This window comes from Rhineura floridana, chromosome 17 (genome assembly GCF_030035675.1).
Source record: "Rhineura floridana isolate rRhiFlo1 chromosome 17, rRhiFlo1.hap2, whole genome shotgun sequence".
Taxonomy (NCBI): Eukaryota; Metazoa; Chordata; class Lepidosauria; order Squamata; family Rhineuridae; genus Rhineura; species Rhineura floridana.
In genome coordinates, this window is record NC_084496.1 from 2,034,560 (window position 1) to 2,059,309 (window position 24,750).

The window sequence follows — 24,750 nt, forward strand, 5'->3', positions numbered from 1 at the left end:
AATCAGAGTTTGGCCCTAACGCTTACTGGGCAGGTGCCGCTGAGCACCTTCTGAGCCAAGAAACTTTTTCCAGTACCAGGACCTAACTGAGCTCTAAGGGTGTTGGAGAATTCTGTCAAAAATAGAAAAGGGGGGGTTGGAAATTACTGGTGTTTGCTTATTCATCCCATGCCCAGAACAGAAAACAATCCAGTGAATATGATTGGTATTTGCTGTCATCATTGCTTTCAGTCTGCAAACAATTGCGATTAATTGATTACATCCCCCTCCTGCTTTGCATTGTGTTTCCTTTCCATTGGAATGAATGGGGGGAGGAATAAAATAATGGCAATGTAACTTACATAATTTATATAACTGATTACGTAAATTATATGTTACATAATTTTGCGATAGCAAGACAGATAATATAGTTTTTGGCAGAAGATGAGCTGCAGTGGAACAGAAACAGTGCTGCAGGTGACAGATACAGGGCGGAATGGAAAACAGTGCCTCCTTACATCAATACTGGGCAGTACATCAGTACAGCAGCCTAATTTAGGTGGAAAGGATCATTTTGTTAAGCAATTGGAAGTCAGAAATCCTTGCTGATCACTTGAAGGAGTGCTGTTAGTTTTACGCCATGTTTCTGAAGCCCGACTGGACACATCTAGAAGTGGGGCATTTAGTGTCACTGATTCCATACTGTGGAAGACTCTTCTGGCAAAAATTTTGCAGGCATCCTCACTGCTAACATAAAAAGAGCCTGGTGGATCAGGTCAGTGGCCCATCTAGTCCAGCGCTCTGTTCTCTCAGTGGCCAACCAGATGCCTCTTTTGGGAAACCCACAAGCAGGACCTGAGCATCAGAGCACTCTCCCCTCGTGCCATTGCTAGCAACTGGTATTTAGAAGGACACCATCTCTGACCGTGGAGGCAGAGCATAGACATCGTGGCTAGTAACATGAAGACCTTTTTGACCGACAGGCCTATTCAGTTGTTTAAAACTTCTAAAAAACAAGCCAGTCATTTTTATGATTAGTTTGTATCATTTCTATGGTATTTTACATTTTGTTATACCTGCATACATTGCTCTACACTGTTTTCATATGAAGTGGGTGCTTTATAAATGTTTTTATAAATAAAAGTAGATAATTACATAAGTTGCACATTACCCCGGTAGATCCTGCTCTGCATTCTGTATCCACCTCTGGTCTAGCAAGGGCCACACGAGCTTTTCCTAAGAGGTCTTTCCTGCGGGTAAAGGTTGTAACTCAGCGGTAGAGCGTCTGCCTTGCTTGCAGAAGGTCCCAGGTTCAACCCCCACCATCTGCAGGCAGGGCTGGGGAAAGACTCCTATATGGAATCCTGGAGAGCTGCTGCCAGCCAGTGTAGGCAGTGCTGAGCTTAATGCATTAGCGCCCTGCTTCTTACAAGGCCACTTCCTATGTTCCCAAAGGGCAGGACTGCAACTCAGTGCTACAGGATATACTTCCCATGCAGTAGAGTGCTGTGGCACTCACGACCCACATGTGGGCTTCCCCTTGGAGCATCCGCTTGGCCACTGTGAGCACAGGAGCCTGGGCTATATGCAGGGGTGTAGTCATCTGGGGTTGCTGCGGGTCGTAGACCCTTTATTTTGCGGGAAGCAGAGACTATAGCTCAGTTCGCAGAGCGCCTGCTCTGCATGCAGAAGGTCCCAGATTCAACCCTCAGCAACTCCAGGTGGGGCTGGGAGACACTCCCTGCCTGAGATCCTGCAGAGCGGCTGCCAGTCGGCTCATTCAACGTGAGCTACGGGGACAATGCTCTGACCCAGCCTCCTGCAGTCCGAGAAGATCTGCTCCAGCTGCTGCCACCCTTGCAGGTGGCGCTGAATGGTGGATTCGCAGATGCCAGGAGGAGGGAAGGGAAGGGGGAGCCAGGTCTTCTCTTCCCAGGGATGCCCCCCAGATTGCTGATATTCCCCCTATGTGCTTGGCTGGCAGGCTGGAGAGACACGGAGGACGAAGAGACCCCCTTGGTGTACACCCTCCTGGCTGCCCGCTGCCGGGCCGGCCACTACGAGGAATTCTGGGTGTACAAAGGAAGCCATTCTGAGCATGCCGCCTTCCTGCCCCCTGGATTCCAAGAGGCCGGCTCCCTGGTGTCTGTCTCAGTGCTTGTACAGGATCAGCTGGGAGCAACCGTCGTGGCCTTCAACAGGTAGTCGTCGTTTTTCTTTGTTTCTTTTACGAATCTCTCCCTGCGGAGCATCTCGAAGCAATTTCACAATAAAAACACACAGAAAACAGTTGCATGTACAAAAACAGCTAAAAACAGCTGCACCTTTGCATTATTTTATTAAAATAATTGCACATTTAGTACCCGTATAACTCCTGTGTTGAAACAGCTGCATTGGTTGCCAGTTCATTTCCAGGCTTAATTCAGGGCGCTCGCATTAGTGTTTAAAGCCCTAAATGACTTAGGTCCCAAATATCTGAAAGACCACCTCCTTCCCTACACACCCTGTCAGGGGTTAAGTTTGGCAGAGGAGGCCTTCTTGGTAGATCCACTGCCCTCAGAGGTTTGAGGAGCGGTGGTCCAGGAGAGGGCATTCTTTGTGGCAGCCCTATATTTATTTATGTTATTTATTTATTATTTGATTTATATCCTGCCCTTCCTCCCGGCAGGAACTCTTTGTGGAACTTCCTCCCCACAGAGGCGCATCTGCCACCTTCACTATACAGTTTCATTGAATGCTAAAGATGCACTTCTTCATCCTGGTCTTTGACACAATACAGATATTCTTGTGATTGTAGTTTGATGTGCATACTGTTTTTAATGTTGTGTTTTAAATAGTTGTGGTGTGCCCTGGGACCTTAGGGTGAAGGACAGACATCAAACTAATAATAATAATATTCAGGACGGAACAGGCATGACCAAATTCCACCCTGCTGGCGTCAAACACCCACCGGAGCTCTTATAAATACCCACAGAACCTACAATTTCCTTGATCCCATCCACATGCTCTGAAGTCTCATTGCAGTGTCTGAAGTCTGAGTACAGTACTCACTGTATCCCCAGGAAAGAACGCCCCATAGGTCTCCACAGTGGTTTCCAAGAGCCTGGAGCCAGCATGGCAGCTTCACAATTTAGGGTGCGTTTTCACCAACCCTCTTCAGCCTGGTGCTTTTCAGCATTTTTGAACCATAACTCCCCTCTGCCATTCTGTCTGGAAGCTGATGGGAGCCTGGAGAGCATCAGGTTGAGGGAGCCTGGTGAAAGAGGTTCACCTGTTTGTCCTGATTTACAGCTCTTTTGAGACAAGATGCCATCTTGGGTAGCTGGTAGAAGATCAATACTCTGAAATGCAAGTTTTTTCTCAGATTATTTATCAAGGGAAGAGGCTGTCACTGTAGCGCTGTCCAATTTGTTTGTCTCAAGAAAGGATTCAGTGCCCAGTTCTCATCGGTGACAAACAGCTGCCTGGTGATAAGTGGGTTGCGGCCAGAGACAAATTGGAAACACGATGACGCACCATTTATCTTAAAAGACACCTGATCCCCCATACTGCACGCACACGCTTCTTGCATCGCACAGCCCTGCTCCTCGCTCAGAACAATTTCGGGAAAGTGTTTGGGAACAGATTGAAACGGGGCGGCTAAGCTGATCCATTGCAATGAGGCTTTGATGCAGAGTGGGGAAACGTGAAGAGCCCTGGGGGGCACGGGTGAGAGTGTATGCCCTGCCTTTTAGGTTTTGTATACCTCAAAGAACAGCTAGTGACTGAAGGGCGCTAAACACTGTATAGAGTGCTGCATCTCACCAAACTAGAAAGAACTTCACAATAAGCACCCCATTGTTCCTTCTATCTGTTTTATTTATTATTTGATTTATATCCTGCCCTTCCTTCCAACAGGAGCCCAGAGCGGCAAACAAAAGCACCAAAAACACTTTAAAACATCCTAAAATACATTAAAGCAAAACGTTTATAAAAACATTTTTTAAAAAGCAATTCCAGCACAGACGCAGACTGAGATAAGGCCTCTACTTAAAAGGCTTGTTGAAGAAGGAAGGTCTTCAGTAGGCACCGAAAAGATAACAGAGATGGCACCTGTCTAATATTTAAGGGGAGGGAATTCCGAAGGGCAGATGCCACTACACTAAAGTTTCTCCTCCTGTGTTGTGCGGAACGGACCTCCTGATGAGATGGTGTCTGCAGGACAGAGTGCAGTGATTGACTGGGTGTATAGGATAAGACGGTCTTTCAGGTATCCTGGTCCCAAGCTGTATAGGGCTTTGTACACACAAACTAGAACCTTGAACTTGGCCTGGTAGCTAATGGACAGCCAGTGCAATTCTTGCAGCAGCGGGGTAACATGTTGGCAATACCCTGCCCCAGCGAGTAGTCTCACCACTGCATTTTGCACCAGCTGCAGCTTCTGGACCAACCTCAAGGGCAGCCCCACATAGAGCACATTACAGTAACCTAGCCTGGAGGTTCCTTTTCTAACAACACTATCCCATATATAATAATAATAACAACAACAACAATAATAATTAGTAATGCTGCATATAGAAAGCTAGCATATCAGGGACAAGGACTCTCTCACTAGCTATTTTTCTGTGTGCAGGGAACTTTTGTATGACACTAAGAGGTTGTTTTCCTTTCCAGTTCCATGGCCATCACGCTGCCAAGCCCTCCAGATGGATTCCGCAGCCTTCCACGATGGCTTTACAACCAGACTGAGGTGGTACTGCAGGGCCTGGTCAAACAGAGCGACCCCCAACAGGTCATTGAATATTCCTTGGCTCTCATCACCATCTTAAATGAGGTATGAAGCAGCACGTAGTGGCGGAGGGGGGGAATGGTGGTGGAGGGCAGTAGGTAGGTAGGTATTCTTACTAGATTCTCACACATACACCTCTTTTTCTTAGTTTTTCCCATACCTCCCTTCTTTGTAAGAAAAATGACCAATCTTGGAAAGGCAGTTATTAAATAGGGATGGGCAAATCCGTAAGTTTTGAATTCTCTTAGTTTCTCCGTTCTGACCACTGTTGTCTGCACACTGGTAACCTCCAGGCTGGACTGCTGTAATACGCTCTATATGGGGCTGCCCTTGAGCTTGGTCCAGAAGCTGCAGCTGGTGCAAATGCAGCGGCGAGACTGCTCACTGGGGCAGGGTATCGCCAACATGTTACCCCACTGCTGAAAGAATTGCTTTGGCTGCCCTTTAGTTGCTGGGCCAAGTTCAAGGTTCTGCTTTTGGTGTACAAAGCCCTATACAGCTTGGGACGAGGATACCTGAAAGATCATCTTACCCCTTATATACACAGCCAATCACTACACTCTGCAGGTGAGAGCCTCCTCAGATACCCTCTTAATCAGGAGGTCTGTTCCATGCAACATAGGAAACAGGCCTTTAGTGTAGTGGCACCGACCCTTTGGAATTCCCTCCCCTTAAATATTAGACAGGCACTATCTCTGTTGTCTTTTTGATGCATACTGAAGACCTTCCGCTTCCAACAAGCCTTTTAAGTAGAGACTAGCCCAGTTTGCATCTGTGTAATTGTTGTAAATATTTTTTTTAAAAAATATGTTTTTTAAAAGATACTTTGTTTTTAAAATATTTTGTTTTTATGATTGTTTAAAAATGTTTAGTTTTTAAGATGTTTTATAGATGTTCTTAGTGTTTTGCCATATGTTTGCTGCTCTGGGCTCCTTCTGGGAAGAAAGGCGGGATATACATTTAATAAATAAAAATAATATTTTTTCCAGTCTTAAATTCAGTTCTCTGCATTCCTGCAGCAATTTGAAATTTCCTCATGTAAATTTGTTAGCGTTTTAGTGCAAAGTTTTTGTAGTAAACACATTTTGCATACAGTTTTGATTAATATGCACAGTTTTGCAAGCAATTTCCCCTAATACAATGCATTTTTATATGCTGTCTTCACAGATGTCTGCATTTTTATGCGCACTTTCCCACTGTTTTGGTTGGAGGATTGCATCACAAAATTCAGAGCTGTTCATATTCTGAAGGATAGCTGAATTTTGCTTTGCACATTGGTTTGAGAAGTGAAAATGGGTAGTTTCTCATTAAAACACACACAGAATTAAATTTGTTCTCCATTCAGTAGTGATGGGGAAGATTTGGGATCTCCCTTTTTAAAAAATTAATAATGGCAGCTGTGTGTGTGTGTTGTGAACCAGACTGGGACCATGGCGCTAGAGGAGGAGAGGCTCATTCTCCGTACCTGCACGATTTTCCTGATTCCCAGTAGTGCCCAACTGCTGTTTGACCCCCAGGAGAAAATGGGCAGGTTTTCCTCTTTGCTGGTCACTGAATGAGAGAGCCTGCTGCTTCCTAACAACCTAGTTAATTTTCTTTCATTTTCCCCCCACCCTGATATAAGTATGAATGCTCCATGCGTTCGAAACCAGAAGCCAAGAGCGAAGACCACTATCGGTCCTGGATGCGGAGGAACATTACGGAAACCCTGATCTCTTTGAACGTCAACACAGTGGATGACATCCAGCAAATTGCAGCAGCCCTGGCTCAGTGCACGGTGGGTGGCTTTTCCTTTTGCCTCTTGGGGCAAACAGATGAGCAGCTGGACCTAGATCAGGGAGGCCTGGATTCAAGGCAGCCTTCCCCAGCCTGCTGCCCCCTAGATTTTTTGAACTACAATTCCCATCATCCCCCACAGCAGGGCTGGCACCAGGCATGACTGGGCCCTTGGGCACCCGATTGCCTGGGCTGGGTCAACATCCTCGCCAATCACCCCCTCTTGATGCAGGCGGTGTGGGCATAAGTAAGGCCCCGTCTGCCCCACCTCCCACAGTGACACAGGAGGTAAGTGGGGCGAGCAGATCTATTTAAGCCCCCGCCACCTGCACTCGGAGGTTGCCTGGGAGGATGGAGCTCCCACTCCACAATCCGCAGCTGCGTCGGGTCACTGGGTGTGATTCCCACAACCTGATGCCAACACAGATCATGGAATGAGAGCTCCTCTCTCCCAGCCTAAGGAGAGGCCATTCTGGGCTGCAGGGGAACCTGGACAGTGCCACCAGCTGGCACTGAGCCTGCCCAGCAGAAGCTAAAATAAAAAAATGGGGGGGGCAGACCAATGAACTGAGCATGCTCAGTAGCCCCAAACTGTTGGATGCCACTTGGAAAAGAAAACTGAGGAAGGAGAGAGGATGGAACGGAGTATTGTGGGAAAGGGCATAGATGGCTGACTGGCCGGAATTCTGCTCAGTAGCCACAGAATATTGAGTGTCATTTGAAAAAGAAAAACTAAGGAGGAAGAGGGAAAATGAAATACAATATTCTGGGAGAGGGCATGTCTGGCTGGCTGGAACCCTGAACAGGAGCACTCCTGTAAGAAGATGAGGGTACCCTGCAATGTTTCATTGCAGGCCTGACTTGTAATAAGTAATGGCATATTAAAGCTTCCAATTAATTTAGGCACTAAGATTATAGAATTTTTAAAGTAATTATGCGTGTATAGTACTACTAAATTTTTTTTGTATTTTATTGATGTTTTTTAATGATTGTGTTCCTTCTGTAACAGCCAATGGCTATGCACAGATTTAATAAACAAACTAAACAAACAAACTAAAGTAATGGCACTCAGAGGCACAAATGGCATTGTTGCATTCTCTTGCAACGAACCTGTAAACACCAACAAAATTATAAAATTGCAACAGACCGGACATAGAATGTGTTTTTTAAAAAAGAATAGAAAAACTAGCAACAGCTGTAGATGTGGGATAATGTGGGAAAAACAAAAACTGAGAAAGAGGTCCAAATATACCAGAAACTTATTTCAGTTGAAATGCAAAGAATGTGGAATGGACAGCATGGAGGAGGCCCCGCGTGACTCGGCCTGCTCCTCTGAAGGTCTTCATTTCTCTTTTTGCCTACTCCGGTTGCTGATGCCTCTCCGCCCTTTGACTGATTTTGGCACCAATGGAGAGCCAAACCATTGCTCCTCCACAGCTGGTGGTATTTTAAGGGGGAGCCAGCATAATTTTGGGGTGGGCCCTTATTTATCCTGCCCTCTCCCCTCCCTCTTGCAGTTGCAGAGAGCTTTGGAGAGAGGTTGGGTCTTCCTGCTGGTATATGAAGAGAATAAGGAGGAGCAGCAGGGATCCCCTCTGCAGGCCACAGAGCAAATGAGGGATCCGGGTGAAGGGATCTGTGTGCTGTTGGGATCCCTGCTCACTCGGAGGGCCAGAGGCACTTGGCTCCAGTGAGTGGATATATGGGTCTTTGGCAGCAAAGATAGACATACGTAGCTAGACATACGTAGCTGGAAAGCCTTGTGGAAAGGACAGTTAGTATTACTCTTATTTCAGTGTATATCCTGACCTTCCAAAGTTAGCCAGAATTGCAGAGGCCAGGCCGGGTGCAACCATGAGGTCTAGCCACTTGATCGCTGTACACAAGGTCGATTAACTTGCCTTTTGGATTCCCAGGTGGCCAACAAAGAGTTTGTTTGTCGAGCTTGCTTGACAAAGACCTTGAACAAACTCAAAAGCATGATGTCCATTCTGCAAGGAGAGACCATGCAAGGGACCAAGACGCCAACAACCATTGCAGACAACATCCTCAACATCATGGGTGAGTATGCAGGAAGGTGGGTCTTTGAAGCCCCTTTCTCCAACCTGGTGCCCTCCAGAACTTTTGGACTACAACTCCCATCAGCCTCAGCCAGCGTAGCTGTAAAAGATGGGAGTTTTAGGACCTGGGTGAAGAGAGAAAGGCCCATAGCTCAGTGACAGAGCACCTGCTTTGCATGCAGAAGGTCCCAGGTTCAATCCTCGATGGCATCCCCAGGGAGGGCTGGGGATGTCCCCTGCTGGAAAACATGGAGAGCAGCTGCCAGTCAGGATCAACAATACTGAGCCAGATGGGCTCATGGGCTGACTCAGGGCTTGTCCACATCGGAGAATTACTTTGTACTAAAGACACTGTTTTTACCTTTGTTTTCTATTTGCACCATCCACAGTAAGGGCTCAATGCCAGCTGCAAACACAGTGTTTTCTATTCACATTGAGGGGAAGGATCAATCACACAATTTCCTAATGACCACACCCTCTAATTTAACATTTCCACTCCCTCTGGTTGCTTGGCAACCAAGCATGCTCAGTTTGTTCTACCAGTAAGTTTCATTAAAGAAACAAACAAACCCGGAAGTGCGATTATTCGTATTTTCACTGGTACAATACAGCTGAAATACAATTCCGTGTTTGAGCAGTGTTTTGCTTTTGTGTATAAGTTAGGGAGGAAAAGAAAATAAAGGGATTGTTTGCAGCAATATAAAAAAGGCTAGCAGAACAGGGGAGAGCAGCCGGAAATTGCTCTCCAGGCCACAGGAAATGAAATGGACGAAGGGAGGAGGAGGGAGGGGGCATGGAGAAGAGAACAATTGACACACCACCTAAAAGCATCGGAGCAAAGAGTCTGCAAGTGCTAGAAATACGGAGTGAAAACGTTTTTCCCTTCCCTTTTCGTATTATCAGAGGATTGGGTTAGTACGGATTCACAGGGGGAACACTGCGTGATATCTTCTGTTTGCCAGTAACATCATGTAAATTATGTGGATTAAAAGGAGATGTGAGTAGCACCAAACACACAGAAATCCACCATGTAGATGAGTCCTCAGTAAATGGCAGCTTCCAAGAAGGATCCTCACTCAGGGATAGAGCATCAGCTTCGCATGGTTTAACTGATTAAACTTGTAGACCTCCTGAGGATTGCACATCACTGATCTTTCCTGGCTCGTTTGCAGGGGACTTGATCCACCTCGTCAACACCGTTTCCCAGGAGTCTGGGCCACCAGAACTGGGCAGCGGCCAGAACCATGTGCAGGTGGCTTCCGATGCGTACGCCCTGTCCACTGACCTGATGCGCATCCTGATGAAGTCTCGAGTCCTCAACGAGGAGCCCCTGGAGCTGGCTGGAAGCAATATCACCGCCAAGGGCAAACGGGCTGACCCTTTTGGGCTCCTCTGCTACGAGGACCACCCCGACTGCCAGTTCTCCATCCCCCCAGCTTTCAATGACACCTTCTCCGACCTGACAGACATTGTCCAAGTCATGATCCGGGTGGACTACAACCCTTTTCCTTTTGGCTACATCACCAACTACACCATCTCCTCGGAGGTGGCTTCTATGGAATTCCAGAACAGCAATGGGGCGGAGATTCCGGTTGGGAGCCTGGAGCCCGAGAAGGCCATCGCCGTGATGGTCGTGGACCCCGGAGAGAAGAACATCACAGTGGAGACCATTGTGATTGAGGGAAGGAGTTCAGGGACTGTAGTGGTCACAATGGAGAACAGCAATATGGAAGCAGGGGTGTATTTCCAGGTCACATTCAGCGTCGTAAACGGTAGGTCTGGGTTTTCATGGGGGTTGTGGAACTGTTAAGGGGACACAGTATTTTAACAGTGTGTTCTACCTTTTCACTCCTGTTGTTCCTTTAGTGAGCTTAGGCCGGTGTACATGGAGGTAGTTGGGAGGGATTACCTCTGTATATCTTCACAACAACCCTATGAGGTAGATTAGGCCAGGAGAGAAAACTTCCTGGCTGACTGAGATCAGAACCCAGGTGTCTCTAGATCAAATTAAACCTTTTTATCAATTATGCTGAACTGGATCTTTACTGAATAGTGATCTGTACTACAGAGTGATCAACCTTTACCAAGTTGGTGCCCACCAGATATTTTCGGCTACAACTCTCATCAACCCCAGCCAGCCCTGTAGTCCAAAATGGGCAACCAAATTGAGGGAGGCTGATCTAACCACTAGAAAAGACAATAATGCTGGGAAAAACAGAAGGGGGTAGAAAAAGAGGAAAACCAAACAAGAGATGGATTGATTCCATAAAGGAAGCCACAGACCTGATCTTCCGAGCTCTGAACAGGATGGTTCATGACAGATGCTATTGGAGGTCACTGATTCATAGGGTCACCAGAAGTCGAAATTAATTTGAAGGCACATAACAACAACAGATCTAACCAGTTAATCAATGCGAATGTTGCAATCTTAACCATGATAAATCATACAAAGCCATTTGAATAGCACTTTTCAGAGTTCAAAGTGCTCTGGGTGCAGGTGATCACCATAATCTTTTAACAGCCCTGCAAAATGGGCTGCATCCCCAAATTGTGCTATGGGGAGAGGAAGAATTTCTGATGCCCTGCTGGAACTTTATTTCATACAGCTCAGCTTTGGGTATTTCCAAATAGGAGCTTAATGGGTTGTTCAGATATCAAAAATGGGTTGCTGGCAACAGTTTTTTTTTTTTAAGTTATTGGTTTTCCCCAGAAAGGGTAATTCCAGATTAAAAAGGGGGGGGGGGAGGAACGACTTCATGGGTTTTCTACACTGTTGGGTTTCAGATGCAATGGCAACGTTTTGTATTTGCCAGGCTTTCACAGTTAGATAAATAAGAGTCCTCATCAACATATGTATTTCTCTTCTCGTTGATCTGCTGCTTTTCAAAACATTTCTTTTTAGCACTGTTTTATTGTGTTCATACTTTTGATGCGCATCACCCTGTGCTTTTTCTGAGGGCACGCAGTTTGTAAATGAATAAAAATAATGTGGGTGCGGCAAGAACGCTGCATGCATGAGGAGCATCCATCCCACAATAAGCAGCTGTCTGGAAGCACCCTTAGCCTTCAGTTCAAAAGTGTTCCTATGTATTTGTTAAGTGGAGTGGTTAATGTGCATAACAACTGGCCACTGTGCACATTCACCAGGCTTCCTATTTCTTGGAGACTATGCGTACTGACCTGCATGTTCCTCAGAGAAAGTACAAAATTCAATCAACGTGCACATTCCCCAATACCTGTTGGGGATTATGCATGTGACCAGGAAATGTGTACAATGCCCTCTTCATGGACAGATTATGTGGGTATCCTCCAAGAGGCCTGGGCAGTTGTTCGGCACATTATCTGCTCAACTTACATATCCTCCCAGTATAAAAACTCTGTGAAGATGAGCTCTTTTGCTGCAGTAGCCCTCCTGGCTCCTCACTCTGATTGCCTTCCTGAATGCCTCTCTCTCCTCCCTGTTCTGCTGGCCAGACCGTTACATGTCCAGCGAACAAGAGCCATTCATTGCTGTCTGTCTCTTCCACTTGCCTGAGCACAACTGCACGGCCTCCAAGGAGATTCGCCTGGAGGATATGACTCGGATGCCTGGGGGGGACCACCGGCGCTACACTTTCTTCATCTCCCCTGAGTAAGTGAATCCTCTGTGGGTAAACAGCAGAGCCTGGACAGAGCTCCCAAGCAGGGAAAGAGCTTGATGTGGTTCCTCCAGCCCGTTAGCTCTTGGGGATAAAACCATCACTGGGGGTGGGGGATGGGGACGAGTGGGCAGTGAGGGAGGTGGCTACCCTGGTGCCAGCAGTGAAGAGGCCCTGTTCCGTGCACCTGCCAACCTCATGGCTTTCACAAGTGGGCATCTCAGGAGGGCCTCTGAATTGCATCTTAAGGTACAGGCAGATTGCTACGAGCGCAGGTGGTCTTTGAGCTAGCTAGCCTCCATCGCATATTAGGAGTTAGTTTCTCAAGAGCTGTCCAGGAGGCAATGTCCTGCCTGCCCTTGTTTTTGGGAGTGGTTGCATCCAAAACAAGGATCCTATTCCTCCCTTGAGGACTTCATTCCCACCTCCAGGTCTCGTCTCTCTGTGGTGTGGGGTCAGGAGGAAGCTAGCCCAGTGGAGGGAGGCAGATGGGTGTTATGTGTCCACTTAAATTGCCCCCCTGGATGGATCGATGCAACTGCTGCAATTCGCTTGCGCTGAGTGGGAATTTGCGGCTGGATGAGGAACCAAGCTGAGGATTTTAGCCTCCTTGCAAGCCCATGGCAAGTGTGCCCCCCACTGTCCCATCTTGCCCTTTCCTTATTGTCTGTCTCTTTCTTTCATTTAGTACCAACAACACTACAAGGGAGTATTACTTGAACATAACCAACCACTTTGCCTGGTCTCCCGTGGAAGTCACCCTGGGTCTGTACAGCTCCCTGTGCCAATATTTCAACAAACAAGAGGCTCGCTGGAAGACAGAAGGCATGGCTCCCTTGGAGGGGGCCACCCCCGATAAGGCGGTGTGCTTAACCCAGCATCTGACGGCTTTTGGTGCAAGCCTCTTTGTCCCATTGCACTCTGTGCAATTCATCCGGCCTGTGAGTCAAATCAAGGGTTATTATCATTGGAATTGTCTTTTTATTGTGTGAGTTGCCTTGAGTGAATTCTACACCTAAAGGTGGCCTTTAAATATTTTTAACTATAGCAGCCTTGTTACTTGGGAATTCTAAGGAACCAAAAATTAAGTGCGGTCTTGAAAGGTTCAGTCTGCCATCTTCATTCAAAACGGTGTCCAGTTTATATCCAAACGTAGGCAAAAACCCACTTCTTGATCTCAGGAACCATCATGCGAAGTTGGGTAAAAATCAGTGCAATTTTGCAAAGTGCAATGCACCATCTTGATTCAAAATTGCATCCAATTGTATCCAAATAGACAAAAACCTGCTTCTTAATCTGAGGAACCATCATGCAAGATTTTGTTACGATATCTTAAGAGGTGATCAAATGCACAGCGAACAGAAAAAAAACTTTGCAAAATACATAGTACCTTTTTAAGAAAAATATCTCAGGGAAAGTGTAACTATCTTTCAATGCCTGTTTTCTTTTGCTCAGCCTCCAGGCCCGGATCTCAACTACATTGTTCTGCTGACTTGTGCCATCTGCTTGGTGACGTACGCGGTGGCTGCTGTGATTGTGCACAAACTGGACCTGCTCGATATCAACCGAGTGGGGGTGATCCCTTTCTGTGGGAAGAACGGGCTGTACAAGTACGAGGTGCTGGTGAAAACGGGCTGGGGCAAGGGGTCAGGTGAGTAGCTGTGATGTCTTGGCGCTCACAAAGAAATGTCGCCGATGACAATGATGACGAATTCTTTCCTGCCCTTCCTCCCAGGGCAGCCAAAAGCATCTCTAGCCTTCAGAAATCTGGTGCTCTCCAGGCCTTTTTTAAGATGGTGATGATTGCACCAACTGGGCGAAGGCTGCTCTGCTTAAACCGCATACCACCGATCAAATGGGTCACTAAAGTGGGCTAGGCAGAACTGAATGCCTTTGGCAGCTGTTAACAGAGCAAAGAGGAGCCTGGCTTAAACATTTCTAGCCACTCCGTGGAGAGAACATCCAGGACAAACATCGCCTCTCCCACCAAAATCCTGGCGAGTGAATGAATATCAGAGCCACTCCTGTTTGGAGAGGAAATGGAGCCTGGATCCATCCAACCTCATCAGCTGCTCCTCCCAAGGTTGCCGTAACGCGATCCTTGGGTGTGGTGGAAGAGCGCAGCAGAGCAGCGCGTTCCTGCATTGAGCAGAATGCAAAGTAACCCTTTCAAAACTTGCTGAGCGGCGATGGAGATCTTTGTGCAGCCTCCCTGGCACATCAGCCAGAGAGAGAGATAGGATGGGGAATAATCCCTTTTTGGTGTTGTGTAGTTTTTATGAACTGCATGTGTTTTTGTGCAAATATGTTTTTCTGTAAACGTGCTCGTAGTCTAATATGTCTTTACAAATGGTTATGTTTTAAATATGTTTTAAGTTGCTTGGAAACCTTTTTGTGCAACAAGCGACTATCAAGTTTAATAAGTAATAATATATATTGTAAGACCGTCCAAAATGCCACAAAGTTGTGAGCGAGCTTTCAAGATCCCCAGCAATCTTCTTACTTAGGCTAGATGTTAAACAAAACAGGTATGTGTGTGTCGCAAAATTGGGGGTAGCGCAATTCTCACAGGTCTCTTGCATTTCAGTTTGGTTATTGTATTGGGAAATGCAAATTAATGCAAAGCAAACAAATTTTTCTCCCCCCCTGCATCCAAACTCTTCCTCCCCTTTTTACAATGCAAAGTTGAGGTGTAGAGAGAGGGGGCCATTTGCCCCAGGTTACCCCCAGAGTCAGAGGTGGGGTGGCAGGGTTGAAGGGTGCTCAAGAGGTCCAGTTTCAGCTTTCGCTTCTCTGCACTACATGGGACAAAGCCATTCCACTTCTCTTACTTAATTTACACTCCTTCCTTCCAGGGACGACGGCCCACGTGGGGATCACTCTGTACGGAATGGACAGCAAATCTGGGCACAGGCACTTGGATGGGGAAAACGCCTTTCACCGCAACAGCCTTGACATCTTTCAGATCGCCACAGAACGGAGCCTCGGAAGTGTGTGGAAAATCCGTATCTGGCACGACAATAAAGGTACGCATGAGCAGATGCGGCCTCTGCATCCAAAGTTGTTTCTGGGCTGACTTTGTGCAGGGAGAGCTAATGCCTGAGTCAACAGCGTAGTGGCTCAGATGTACGTTCAAAGTTTGTGGCCTAGTAAACAAAGCAGGATCCGGTACTCTTTGAGACCCAAGTAGTGAACAGAGCTGAACTCTTTGATGAATTGCAGCTCAGCAGTTTCACCCTGTAGTCTCCTTTAGATATTTCTTTGCAGAGCTTGGAAAAGTAACTTTTCCAAGCTCTGTTTCTTTGTTCAAATATGGCTACCTTAAGATGAGTGGGAGAATTCGAGTGGTTGTGTTTTGGGATCAAAACAGATGAAAAAGAAGATGCCCTAAAGCTGTGCTTCTCTTTCCCTGGCTTTAGGGCTAAATCCATCGTGGTACTTGCAACACGTCATTGTCAGAGACTTGCAGACCTGTAAGAGCTACCACTTCCTGGTGAACGACTGGCTGTCCGTGGAAAGTGAGGAGAATGACGGCCTAGTGGAGAAGGAAGTCTTTGCTGCCGGTGAGCGGGAGGGAAGCACATCAAGCACAAAGGTTGCCTGAAAAAGCCTTCTCAAAGCTGTGGTCCTCCAGAGGTTTTGGACTGCAACTCCCATCAGCCCCAGCCAAGACGGCCATTTTAGACTATAACTCCCATCAGCCCCAGCCAAGACGGCCATTTTAGACTATAACTCCCATCAGCCCCAGCCAAGACGGCCATTTTAGACTATAACTCCCATCAGCCCCAGCCAAGACGGCCATTTTAGACTATAACTCCCATCAGCCCCAGCCAGCACGGCCATTTTAGACTATAACTCCCATCAGCCCCAGCCAAGACGGCCATTTTAGACTATAACTCCCATCAGCCCCAGCCAGCACGGCCATTTTAGACTATAACTCCCATCAGCCCCAGCCAAGACGGCCATTTTAGACTATAACTCCCATCAGCCCCAGCCAAGACGGCCATTTTAGACTATAACTCCCATCAGCCCCAGCCAAGACGGCCATTTTAGACTATAACTCCCATCAGCCCCAGCCAGCACGGCCATTTTAGACTATAACTCCCATCAGCCCCAGCCAAGACGGCCATTTTAGACTATAACTCCCATCAGCCCCAGCCAGCACGGCCATTTTAGACTATAACTCCCATCAGCCCCAGCCAAGACGGCCATTTTAGACTATAACTCCCATCAGCCCCAGCCAGCACGGCCATTTTAGACTATAACTCCCATCAGCCCCAGCCAAGACGGCCATTTTAGACTATAACTCCCATCAGCCCCAGCCAAGACGGCCATTTTAGACTATAACTCCCATCAGCCCCAGCCAGCACGGCCATTTTAGACTATAACTCCCATCAGCCCCAGCCAAGACGGCCATTTTAGACTATAACTCCCATCAGCCCCAGCCAAGACGGCCATTTTAGACTATAACTCCCATCAGCCCCAGCCAAGACGGCCATTTTAGACTATAACTCCCATCAGCCCCAGCCAGCACGGCTCTGCTGGCTGGGGCTGATGAGAGTTGTAGTCCAAAACATCTGGAGAGCATCAGGTTGAGGAAGGCTAACCTAGAAACTCCATTTTTATTTTATTTATTTATTTAATTTGGTCTCTTACCTGCCCTTTACCATAAGGTCCCAGGATGGGTTACACAAAGAAAATACTCAATTATAAAACAAATAAAAACAGTTAAAACAAGAAAAGTATAAAAAGAATGAAGAACAGTTTCATATATAAGAAAATTCAAACATTTAAAAACAGTTTCACACATGAAACAGTTAAACAGTAGAGACGCAGACTGGGATAAAGTATCCTGTGCTTAGAGTAAGCCCATTGAAATTAGTGGGCATGACTCACTTAGGATTTATTAATTCCAGCGGGTCTACTCTTGAGTAAAGACTAGTTGCTACAACCCATTATTTTAACATGTAAATTCATTATGTATATTTGTTTTGAAACTGCTGATTTTACTTACATTTGGGTAATTTTTACATTTTTTACCATATATTTAAAAGACATTGTTTCCCCCAAAAGAATCCTGGGAATTGTAGTTTACCCCTCGCAGAGCTATAATTCCCACCACCCTTAACAAACTGCCTTTCCAGGATTCTTGGGGGGGGGGTAATGCGCTTGAAATGTGCTTGAAATGTATGGTGTGTACGTAGCCATCCAATTGTTCTTGAAGTTTGATTTTTATCAGTATTTTTCTTAAGAATATTTTATACTGTGTTTTATGTAAACCGCTTAGAGGTTTTTGTTGATCAGGCGGTACATACATGTTGGTAAACAAAATAAAAATTGAAAAATGTGGCAGACTCAGGTGCGACCCTCCTTGCACCCCTGTCAAGCTTTGGAGGTTGAAATGGGGAGGGGGATTGAGAGGGCATCCCCCTCTGTAGGGGTGAAAATGTAGACATGGGCCTTTTGACTGACCCTTCCCCCCCCCTGCCCCAAATGCCTTCTGCACAGGCGAGGCAGACCTGAGGAGCTTCTTCCGGATCTTTGTTGGGGAATTGCAGCGAGGTTTCTTTGAGAAGCACATCTGGCTGTCCCTGTGGGACCGTCCCCCTCGCAGCCGCTTCACCCGTGTCCAGAGGGCCGCCTGCTGCTGCCTCCTCATCTTCCTCTTCCTCTGCGCCAATGCCGTGTGGTACGGCCTTGTGGGAGACATCAGCTTCAGGTGTGAAAGGCGCTGGTCCCCTCCCCTAGCCCAAGAGGGCCACATGTGTCAACACTAGGGATGGGATCCGTTGGCCGGTGCTGGTTCAAAAGCATTCCGTTGACCCAACAGGACGGTATAATCTTCTTTGTCCACTGGCCACTGCTTTTATTTTCTCCTTGCCAAAAATAATGATATTAATATCAATACTTTGAAAGGAAATATCAATAAATGAAATACTGAGACAACTCTCATTCTTAATATCAATATTTTGGAGGCGGATTTCTTTTTTGAAAAATACATCCTTTTGGAAAATCGCTACATAAAAATCTGATCCAGAACAGTCATTTGGAAGGAGCTTCTTTCCAAAGATGGAAGATGGAACGACAGGTTGGGGTGGCCCAGCAACCCCCAGAAGGAATGTCAAAGGGGGAGATATCATGACAGGGCTTTCCTCATGTCTTGTTTATGGGCTTAGGAACATACAGACAAAGCCTTGTACTGAGTCAGATCAACAGTCCATTTAGCTCAGTATTGACTACCCCAGAGTTGGGATCCGCATTTTGGTGCCTGTTTGATTTTCGCTCTGTCGAACTTCCTTCTGGTACTGCTGTGTAAGTGATCAGTGCTCACTATTTGCAATAAATACTGATTTGGGTTTTTTCCCCCTGCAAAAATATCGATATTAATATTGATATTTTTGAAATATTGTTTTTAATAGATTTTTAAAAAAATGGATATGTTCAAAATATCAATATTGATACTGATATTTTGAGGGAAATATCAATATTAATATCAATATTTTGTGGGAAATATCAATTCATGTAGATTTTTTGAAGCAATTTTTAAAAATAATATCCGCTTCAGCCACGGAAAAGCCCTAGTAAAAAAACCCAATTCGCAAGGACAGAAAAAAGCGAATAAATAGGAAATTTGGTGTCAAATTTGAATTTTGCGAAATTTGAGCCCACCCTTACCCCAAAGTTTCCCAGTCCATGGTTTGCGAGCTTCATTCAGCTGGTCCGTGGCATGTACACATGAAATACTCATTAAATACCAAATGGGAACCGGAATGCCACAGCACTCTCCCCACCTGCCATTCCCTGCAACTGGTATAGAGAGGCAAACCACCTCTGGTGGTGGAGGCAGAACTCCTTGGAGGAAAGGCAAATGTAATAATACATTTAAAAATGGAAATGAGCTGATTCATGTGAGCTCCGTCTAGTCCAGGGACCCTCCAGAGGTTGCTGGACTCCAGGTGCCATCATCCCTGACCATTGGCCCTGCTGACCGCTGGAGGGCTGCAGGTTCTCCATCCCGGCTCTAGTCTGAACCTCGATATGGCACAAATAGCGTCCTGCCAGCTCTCTCCTCTTTTTTCCTAGCACCGTGGCCATTTCCACCTTGATCCCCATTAGTGGCGAGACGGCCGTCGTCGGATTGGTGTCCAGTTTGGTTGTCTATCCTGTGTATCTGGCCCTCCTCTTCCTCTTCCGGATGGCACGCAGCAAGGTAACAGCACGGGTGTGGGGTGGAAGGGAGCCTGCTTCTGCGTAAGGCCCGGAGCTGAAAGGAGTGGCGTTGTATCCCAGCCCGATTACCGAGATTGTCCGGAGGAGCGCTCCATTGTCCCCTGTGTTACAGAGACCGAGCTGCCTTCAGCTAGAAAGCTGGGCATTTAGTGTCGCTGGTCCCACGCTGCGGAATGCTCTTCTGGCAGAGATACGGCAGGCATCCTCACTTCCGACTTTCAGGAGTCTCTCGAAGACCTATTTTATGCCGACAGGCCTTTGCAGCCCTTTAAATTTTTGTTTTTGATTAGCCAGTTACCTTGATGATCATCTGTATTTTTATCTTTAAAATGGTGTTTTCTGTTTTGACATTGTACGCTGCTTTGGTGTTTTATGATATGGTGGTATCGAAATACGTTTGTAGATAAATAACTCATTTACATAACAAAAAACATAAATGTATGCAAACAAAAGATTTTCACAATTTCTTCTGTAAAACGAAGAATTGCCAGGCTTGTATTCCACCCATCAAGGAAGCAAGTAGCCAAATATGGGGGAAAACACAATCTGACTAAAACTGGTAACTGCAGAGCAAGGAAACCTCTTTCTACCGAATCAGATGACTGCTGGTCCATCTAGCTCAATACTGTCTGCACTGACTGGCAGCAGCTCTCCAGGGTCTCAGACGGGGGTCTTTCCCAACCCAGGGATTGAATCCACGACCTTCTGCAAGCAGGTCAGGTGCTCTGCCACTGAGCCACAGCCTTTCTCCTAAATCGTTCACAGACTAATTTAGGTGGGAAAGGACAGCTTGTTGTTGCTCTTGTTAACAATGGGGAGTCAGAAAGCCTTACCAGTTGGCTGCAAATCACCCAGCCCTACCTAGAGATGGTACAGACTGAACCTGGGACATGCTGCATGCCATGCAGGTGCAGTAGTCCAAAATGTTTGGAGGGCACCCAGGTAGCAGAAGACTACTTTAGCTACGATGACTGTAGCTGTCACAGAGTAGGTCACAGTCTCCAAATGTCATTCGTTGATCGACTTCTAGAAGCTCAAATTTATTTATTTATTAGATTTATATCCCGCCCTTTCTCCCAGTCGGAGCCCAGGGCGGCACTGAATGTGACAATGAATGGGCCCCCTGAATAAGAAAGCTATTAGGCAAGTGGATGTTTCCGGTTCTGGAAGTGTGAGCGCATTTCTGCCTGAAACGCATGGCCCCCGTCAGCTATAATCCCCACCACCCTCAGGAGCCAATTTTTAAACAGAGAGAGATTGAGGCCTGTTGGCAGCTGCCTGCCTTCCATTTTCCTTGCACGGTGACTGTAGGCTTCCCCTCCCCAAAAGCTGGGGTGGCCATGTGAATCTGATGTGCAACTCTTTGATCCTCCCTCCTGTAATGACTCCAGTGGTCCCAGCCAAAACGAAAATGTCCTCCTGTGTCTCAAGCATCCTTCCCTCTTCTAGGTGTCCATCAGTCAGTCCCTGGTCCATTCAGACCAGCAGTCCTTAGAGATCGACAACTACCTGGACTCGTCACTTATGGAGAGTGCCTTCCTCACATTCCCTGGGCTTCAAGCGGAGGTGAGGAGCGGCAAGTGACAGTGTGCTGGTGGTGGTGCAGTTTCCAAAGGGGTACTGAACCTCTGCCTGGCCTTGGAACCTCTGGCCCTCTGGATGATGCTGAATTGCGACGCCCATCACCTGTGACCATTGGTCTTGCTGGCTGGGGCTGATGAGAGTTTGCAGCCCAGCAAGATCTGGAGGGCTGCACGCCCAGCCACTTGTGACCGAGTGGTTGGTGTCTGGTGCACAGTCTTCGCAATGGCTGTCTCTAAGAGGGCTGCACCGCTCACAAAGCAGCCCAAAGGGCTCCCATGGCTGCCCCCAGAATCCAGAGGGCGGCACCAAGCCTGGCTAAACACTGAACACTATTTTTTTTCTTCCTCCAGGCTTTTTCTGAGCAAACCAAAACAGATTTGTTCCTGGATGATTCAAAAAGGCAAGTGTTTGCAATTGGCTTCCTTTTGTGGTTCATTTCCCTAGCCCACCCCCAAGGTCATGAGCATGGCAGAGAAGACATTCAGACAAATGCGTTCAACTCATGGGAGCCCCAGAAGCTGCCTTATACAGAGTATAATAATTATAATTATAATAATAATAATAGCAGCAGCCTGGGACCTTCTGCATGCAAGGCGGGTGCTCTACAACTGAGCTGCAACCTTTGCCTTAAGACATAGCAACACGCTGCCGTGCATTGAGTCAAACTGTTGGTCCGCCAGCTCAGTATTGTCTGCACTGACTGGCAGCGGCTCTCTGGGATTTTGGAGGGGGAGTCTTTCCCAGCTGGGGATTGAACTTGGGACCTTCTGCATCCAAGGGAGATGCTCTATTGCCAGGCCACGTTCCTTCCCCTTGAACTCAAGGAGCTAATTTGTGTGGCGAAAGGCTGAAGAGCCCTGGAAAAGCATTCCTTGTCCCTCCTTCGGGGGTTCTCATTTGTTTGGTCTCAGCCTGATCCGGTGGCAGTCCAGCGAGGCCCTCCTCAACTGGCCTGACCTGCTCAGTGATCCCTCCATCATGGGCAACACGATCCAGAAGCTGAAGAGGGGGAGGACCAGCCGCCATCTTGGCCTCGAGGCTCCGTTGCCTGCCGAGGAGGACAACTTCTCGCTCGGCTTCCCACAGGCTCAAGCCAGACACTTCTCCGCTTCAGGTAAGAGGCGGGCAGGAGAACACAGGCCAAATCTAAATGAATCGTGCCGCTAGGATTCGCAGAGCTTTCTCTGCAGCAAACATTCACTTCCGTTGAACCCGGGACCCTTCGGATGTTGCTGGACTACAGCTTCTGTCGTTCCTGACCGTTGGGCCATGCTGCGGCTGCTGGACACCTGAAGGGCCACGGATTCCCCTTCTGGGGTTTAACGGATGCCCTTAATAGTCAGGGCTGGATCAAGAGACTTTCTGCCTGAGATGGAGGATCTGGCTGGAGCAGCAGTTGAATCGTATTTCAACACTATGACAGGACGGCACCCTAGACCATTCCGGGGGGGCACCAGGCTAGCTTAGGAGGTGCGCATAGGATGGATTAGGGGATCCCAGCAGAATGGGGGGAGAGGAGGGGTGCTGCCGCCCTCTGGCATCTGCTGCTTGAGGCAGCTGCCTCACTCTGCCCAATGGGAGGGCCGGCCCTGTTAACCCCAGGACTGTTTATATTGAAGAGCTAAAGTGAGGAAGGAAGAGAATTATATACTGGTGCTCCTGAAGGGAGTGTGTATGTGAGTGAGTGTGAGTGAGGGGGGCACATTCCCCCTTTCTAGGGCATTCCTGCCCACCACAGACAGTACAGCAACTTGCACTACAGGGCGAAGAAAAGCCCTTAGAGATGGACAGAGGAGAAACAGCATTTTTGTATGCCTGTTTTGCAAAGATTTGCAGAGTAACACACTTGCCCCTCACAACAGCCGCTACAGGCACACTTAACCCAGATGCAATCCCAGCCTGTTGCTTTTTCCCCCATTTGTAGACGAAGACCTGATCCGGCAAATTCTCGCAGATGGAGCCGGCGGCATCCCTCACCCTCAGGAAATGGGGCCCTACCCCAGGGTTGAAACTGACCTCCTCTCAGGGCTGTAAGTCTCCCGCGATGGAGGGGGCTGGGGTGGTGCACGACGCAGGCCTTTGCAACTTTAAGACAAAGTTGGCCGTCTGCATGTGCGTGAGAAAAGCAAACCTGGGCAAAGGCTGTGCAGGTTTTCGCTGAAGATTTCTCTGTGGGGGGGTTGCATCCAGTGGTTTGCTCCGTCTGCTGTGAACAGGATGAGCACAGTTGGCCATATGCCAGCCTTCACCAACCAAGTGCCCTCCAGATGTTTTGGACTCGCCCCAGCCCCAGCGTCCTACAGCCATCCTGGCTGAGGCTGATGGGAGTTGTTGGCCAAAACATCTGGAGGGCACCAGGTTGGGGAAGGCTGCTCTAGATGATTTAAGCAAGCTGGCTATATTACAACAGAAGCCCACATAACACCACCAGCAGCAACGTTGTGACCCCTGCATGGACAGGAAATTGCTTTGCTTACAGCAGCTGTCTGGGGCTGATGGGGAGTTGTAGCCCGAAACATATGGAGGGCACCAAGGCTGCCACATTGGGCCCCATCCGCCCTATACATTTAAAGCAGTGCCATACAACTTATGGCTTTCCCCTGAAGAATCCTGGGAACTGTAGTTTCTTAAGGGTGCTGAGAGTGTTGGGAGACGGTCAACAAGGAGGGGGGGGCAAACCGCTCTATTCCGCCCCTGCCGTGATCCACGCCTTTGAAGATAAGGGGGCTAGACAGCATCACCCAGGGGTCCTGATCCAAAACACCCCCTCTTCCTGACTTCTGATCTCAGGAAGCCGGTAAGGGATAACAGCTAAGGATCAGTTGCATCTTCTTGCAAGGTTGCAAATTGTCTGTCTGATACTGAGTTGCGGATCTCCCCCAGTAGGGTGTCTCAGGGATCCACAGACTCCCAGAATTCTCTCTGGTTGACCCATTTCAGCTTGACCAAAGTTAGCTATTCTTGACACCCTCTTCCCCTCACAGAGCTACCATTCCTAGAGTAGTTTAACAGTCAGTCCTCCTTCCCAAGGAACTGTGGGGATTGTGACTCTGTGGGGGGAATCGGGGTCTCGTAACCACTCTCAGCACCCTGATCAAGCGACAGGATTCTCTGGTGGAAGCCACGACTGTTCAAAGCAGTAGGACACTTTTTAAAAATGCGTAGTGTAGATGGGGCCTTGCTTTCAGGAAAAAGTTGTGCTGGCCCCCACCCCGCCCCCGCCCCAATGGAGTTTTGGGGAGCAGCAAAAAGCAGGAAGTATTTGAGGCCCCTGATTTTTCCCTGGCAGGTCCAGCATGCTTGCGGACAAGACGGAGGCGATCATGTTGCAGAAGCTGAACGAGAAAGGGCAGAATGCGGCCCCCCTCAGCAGGGAACTGAATCGCTCGGCCAAATCTACGCGGACAGGTGGGCTGCTCTGCCACTTTGTGACCAGCCTGGAAGTGGGAGGGGGGAAATGCATTAACCCCTAGAGCTCATGGCTTTGTATAGTTTGAAAATAAATCTCATTTGGATTTCTGCATTGGCACCTTTACTAATGCTGACTGGTAGAATACTGTATTTGAACAAGCCTGATTTTTGTTCCAGTTAAGAATTTCTGTACTAAAGCCATTGGATTTTGCTTGCTTGGCCCTCGGGGAAGACCCAAAGGTGGAAATGTGTCCGGCCAGCCTGTTCCAGGAGCACTCATTTTTAAACGTGCCTCATTAGGACA

At 47.7% G+C, this 24,750-nt stretch overlaps 1 protein-coding gene across 2 annotated transcripts in view; it reads left to right on the plus strand.

The window, feature by feature from the left end:
* The window catches only part of PKD1 (polycystin 1, transient receptor potential channel interacting), a 112,291-nt gene that overhangs the window by 73,616 nt on the left and 13,925 nt on the right, over nt 1-24,750 (plus strand). For both annotated transcript variants that reach the window (XM_061600036.1, XM_061600037.1), the window contains exons 19-35: nt 1,964-2,180; nt 4,633-4,792; nt 6,372-6,524; nt 8,440-8,584; nt 9,756-10,355; nt 12,058-12,214; nt 12,910-13,162; nt 13,677-13,872; nt 15,077-15,247; nt 15,641-15,784; nt 17,730-17,940; nt 19,305-19,431; nt 20,901-21,017; nt 21,386-21,435; nt 21,947-22,149; nt 22,960-23,065; nt 24,325-24,443. In XM_061600036.1, the coding sequence (XP_061456020.1) occupies nt 1,964-2,180; nt 4,633-4,792; nt 6,372-6,524; nt 8,440-8,584; nt 9,756-10,355; nt 12,058-12,214; nt 12,910-13,162; nt 13,677-13,872; nt 15,077-15,247; nt 15,641-15,784; nt 17,730-17,940; nt 19,305-19,431; nt 20,901-21,017; nt 21,386-21,435; nt 21,947-22,149; nt 22,960-23,065; nt 24,325-24,443 (3,129 nt within the window). The remainder of the gene's footprint in view (nt 1-1,963; nt 2,181-4,632; nt 4,793-6,371; nt 6,525-8,439; nt 8,585-9,755; nt 10,356-12,057; nt 12,215-12,909; nt 13,163-13,676; nt 13,873-15,076; nt 15,248-15,640; nt 15,785-17,729; nt 17,941-19,304; nt 19,432-20,900; nt 21,018-21,385; nt 21,436-21,946; nt 22,150-22,959; nt 23,066-24,324; nt 24,444-24,750) is intronic.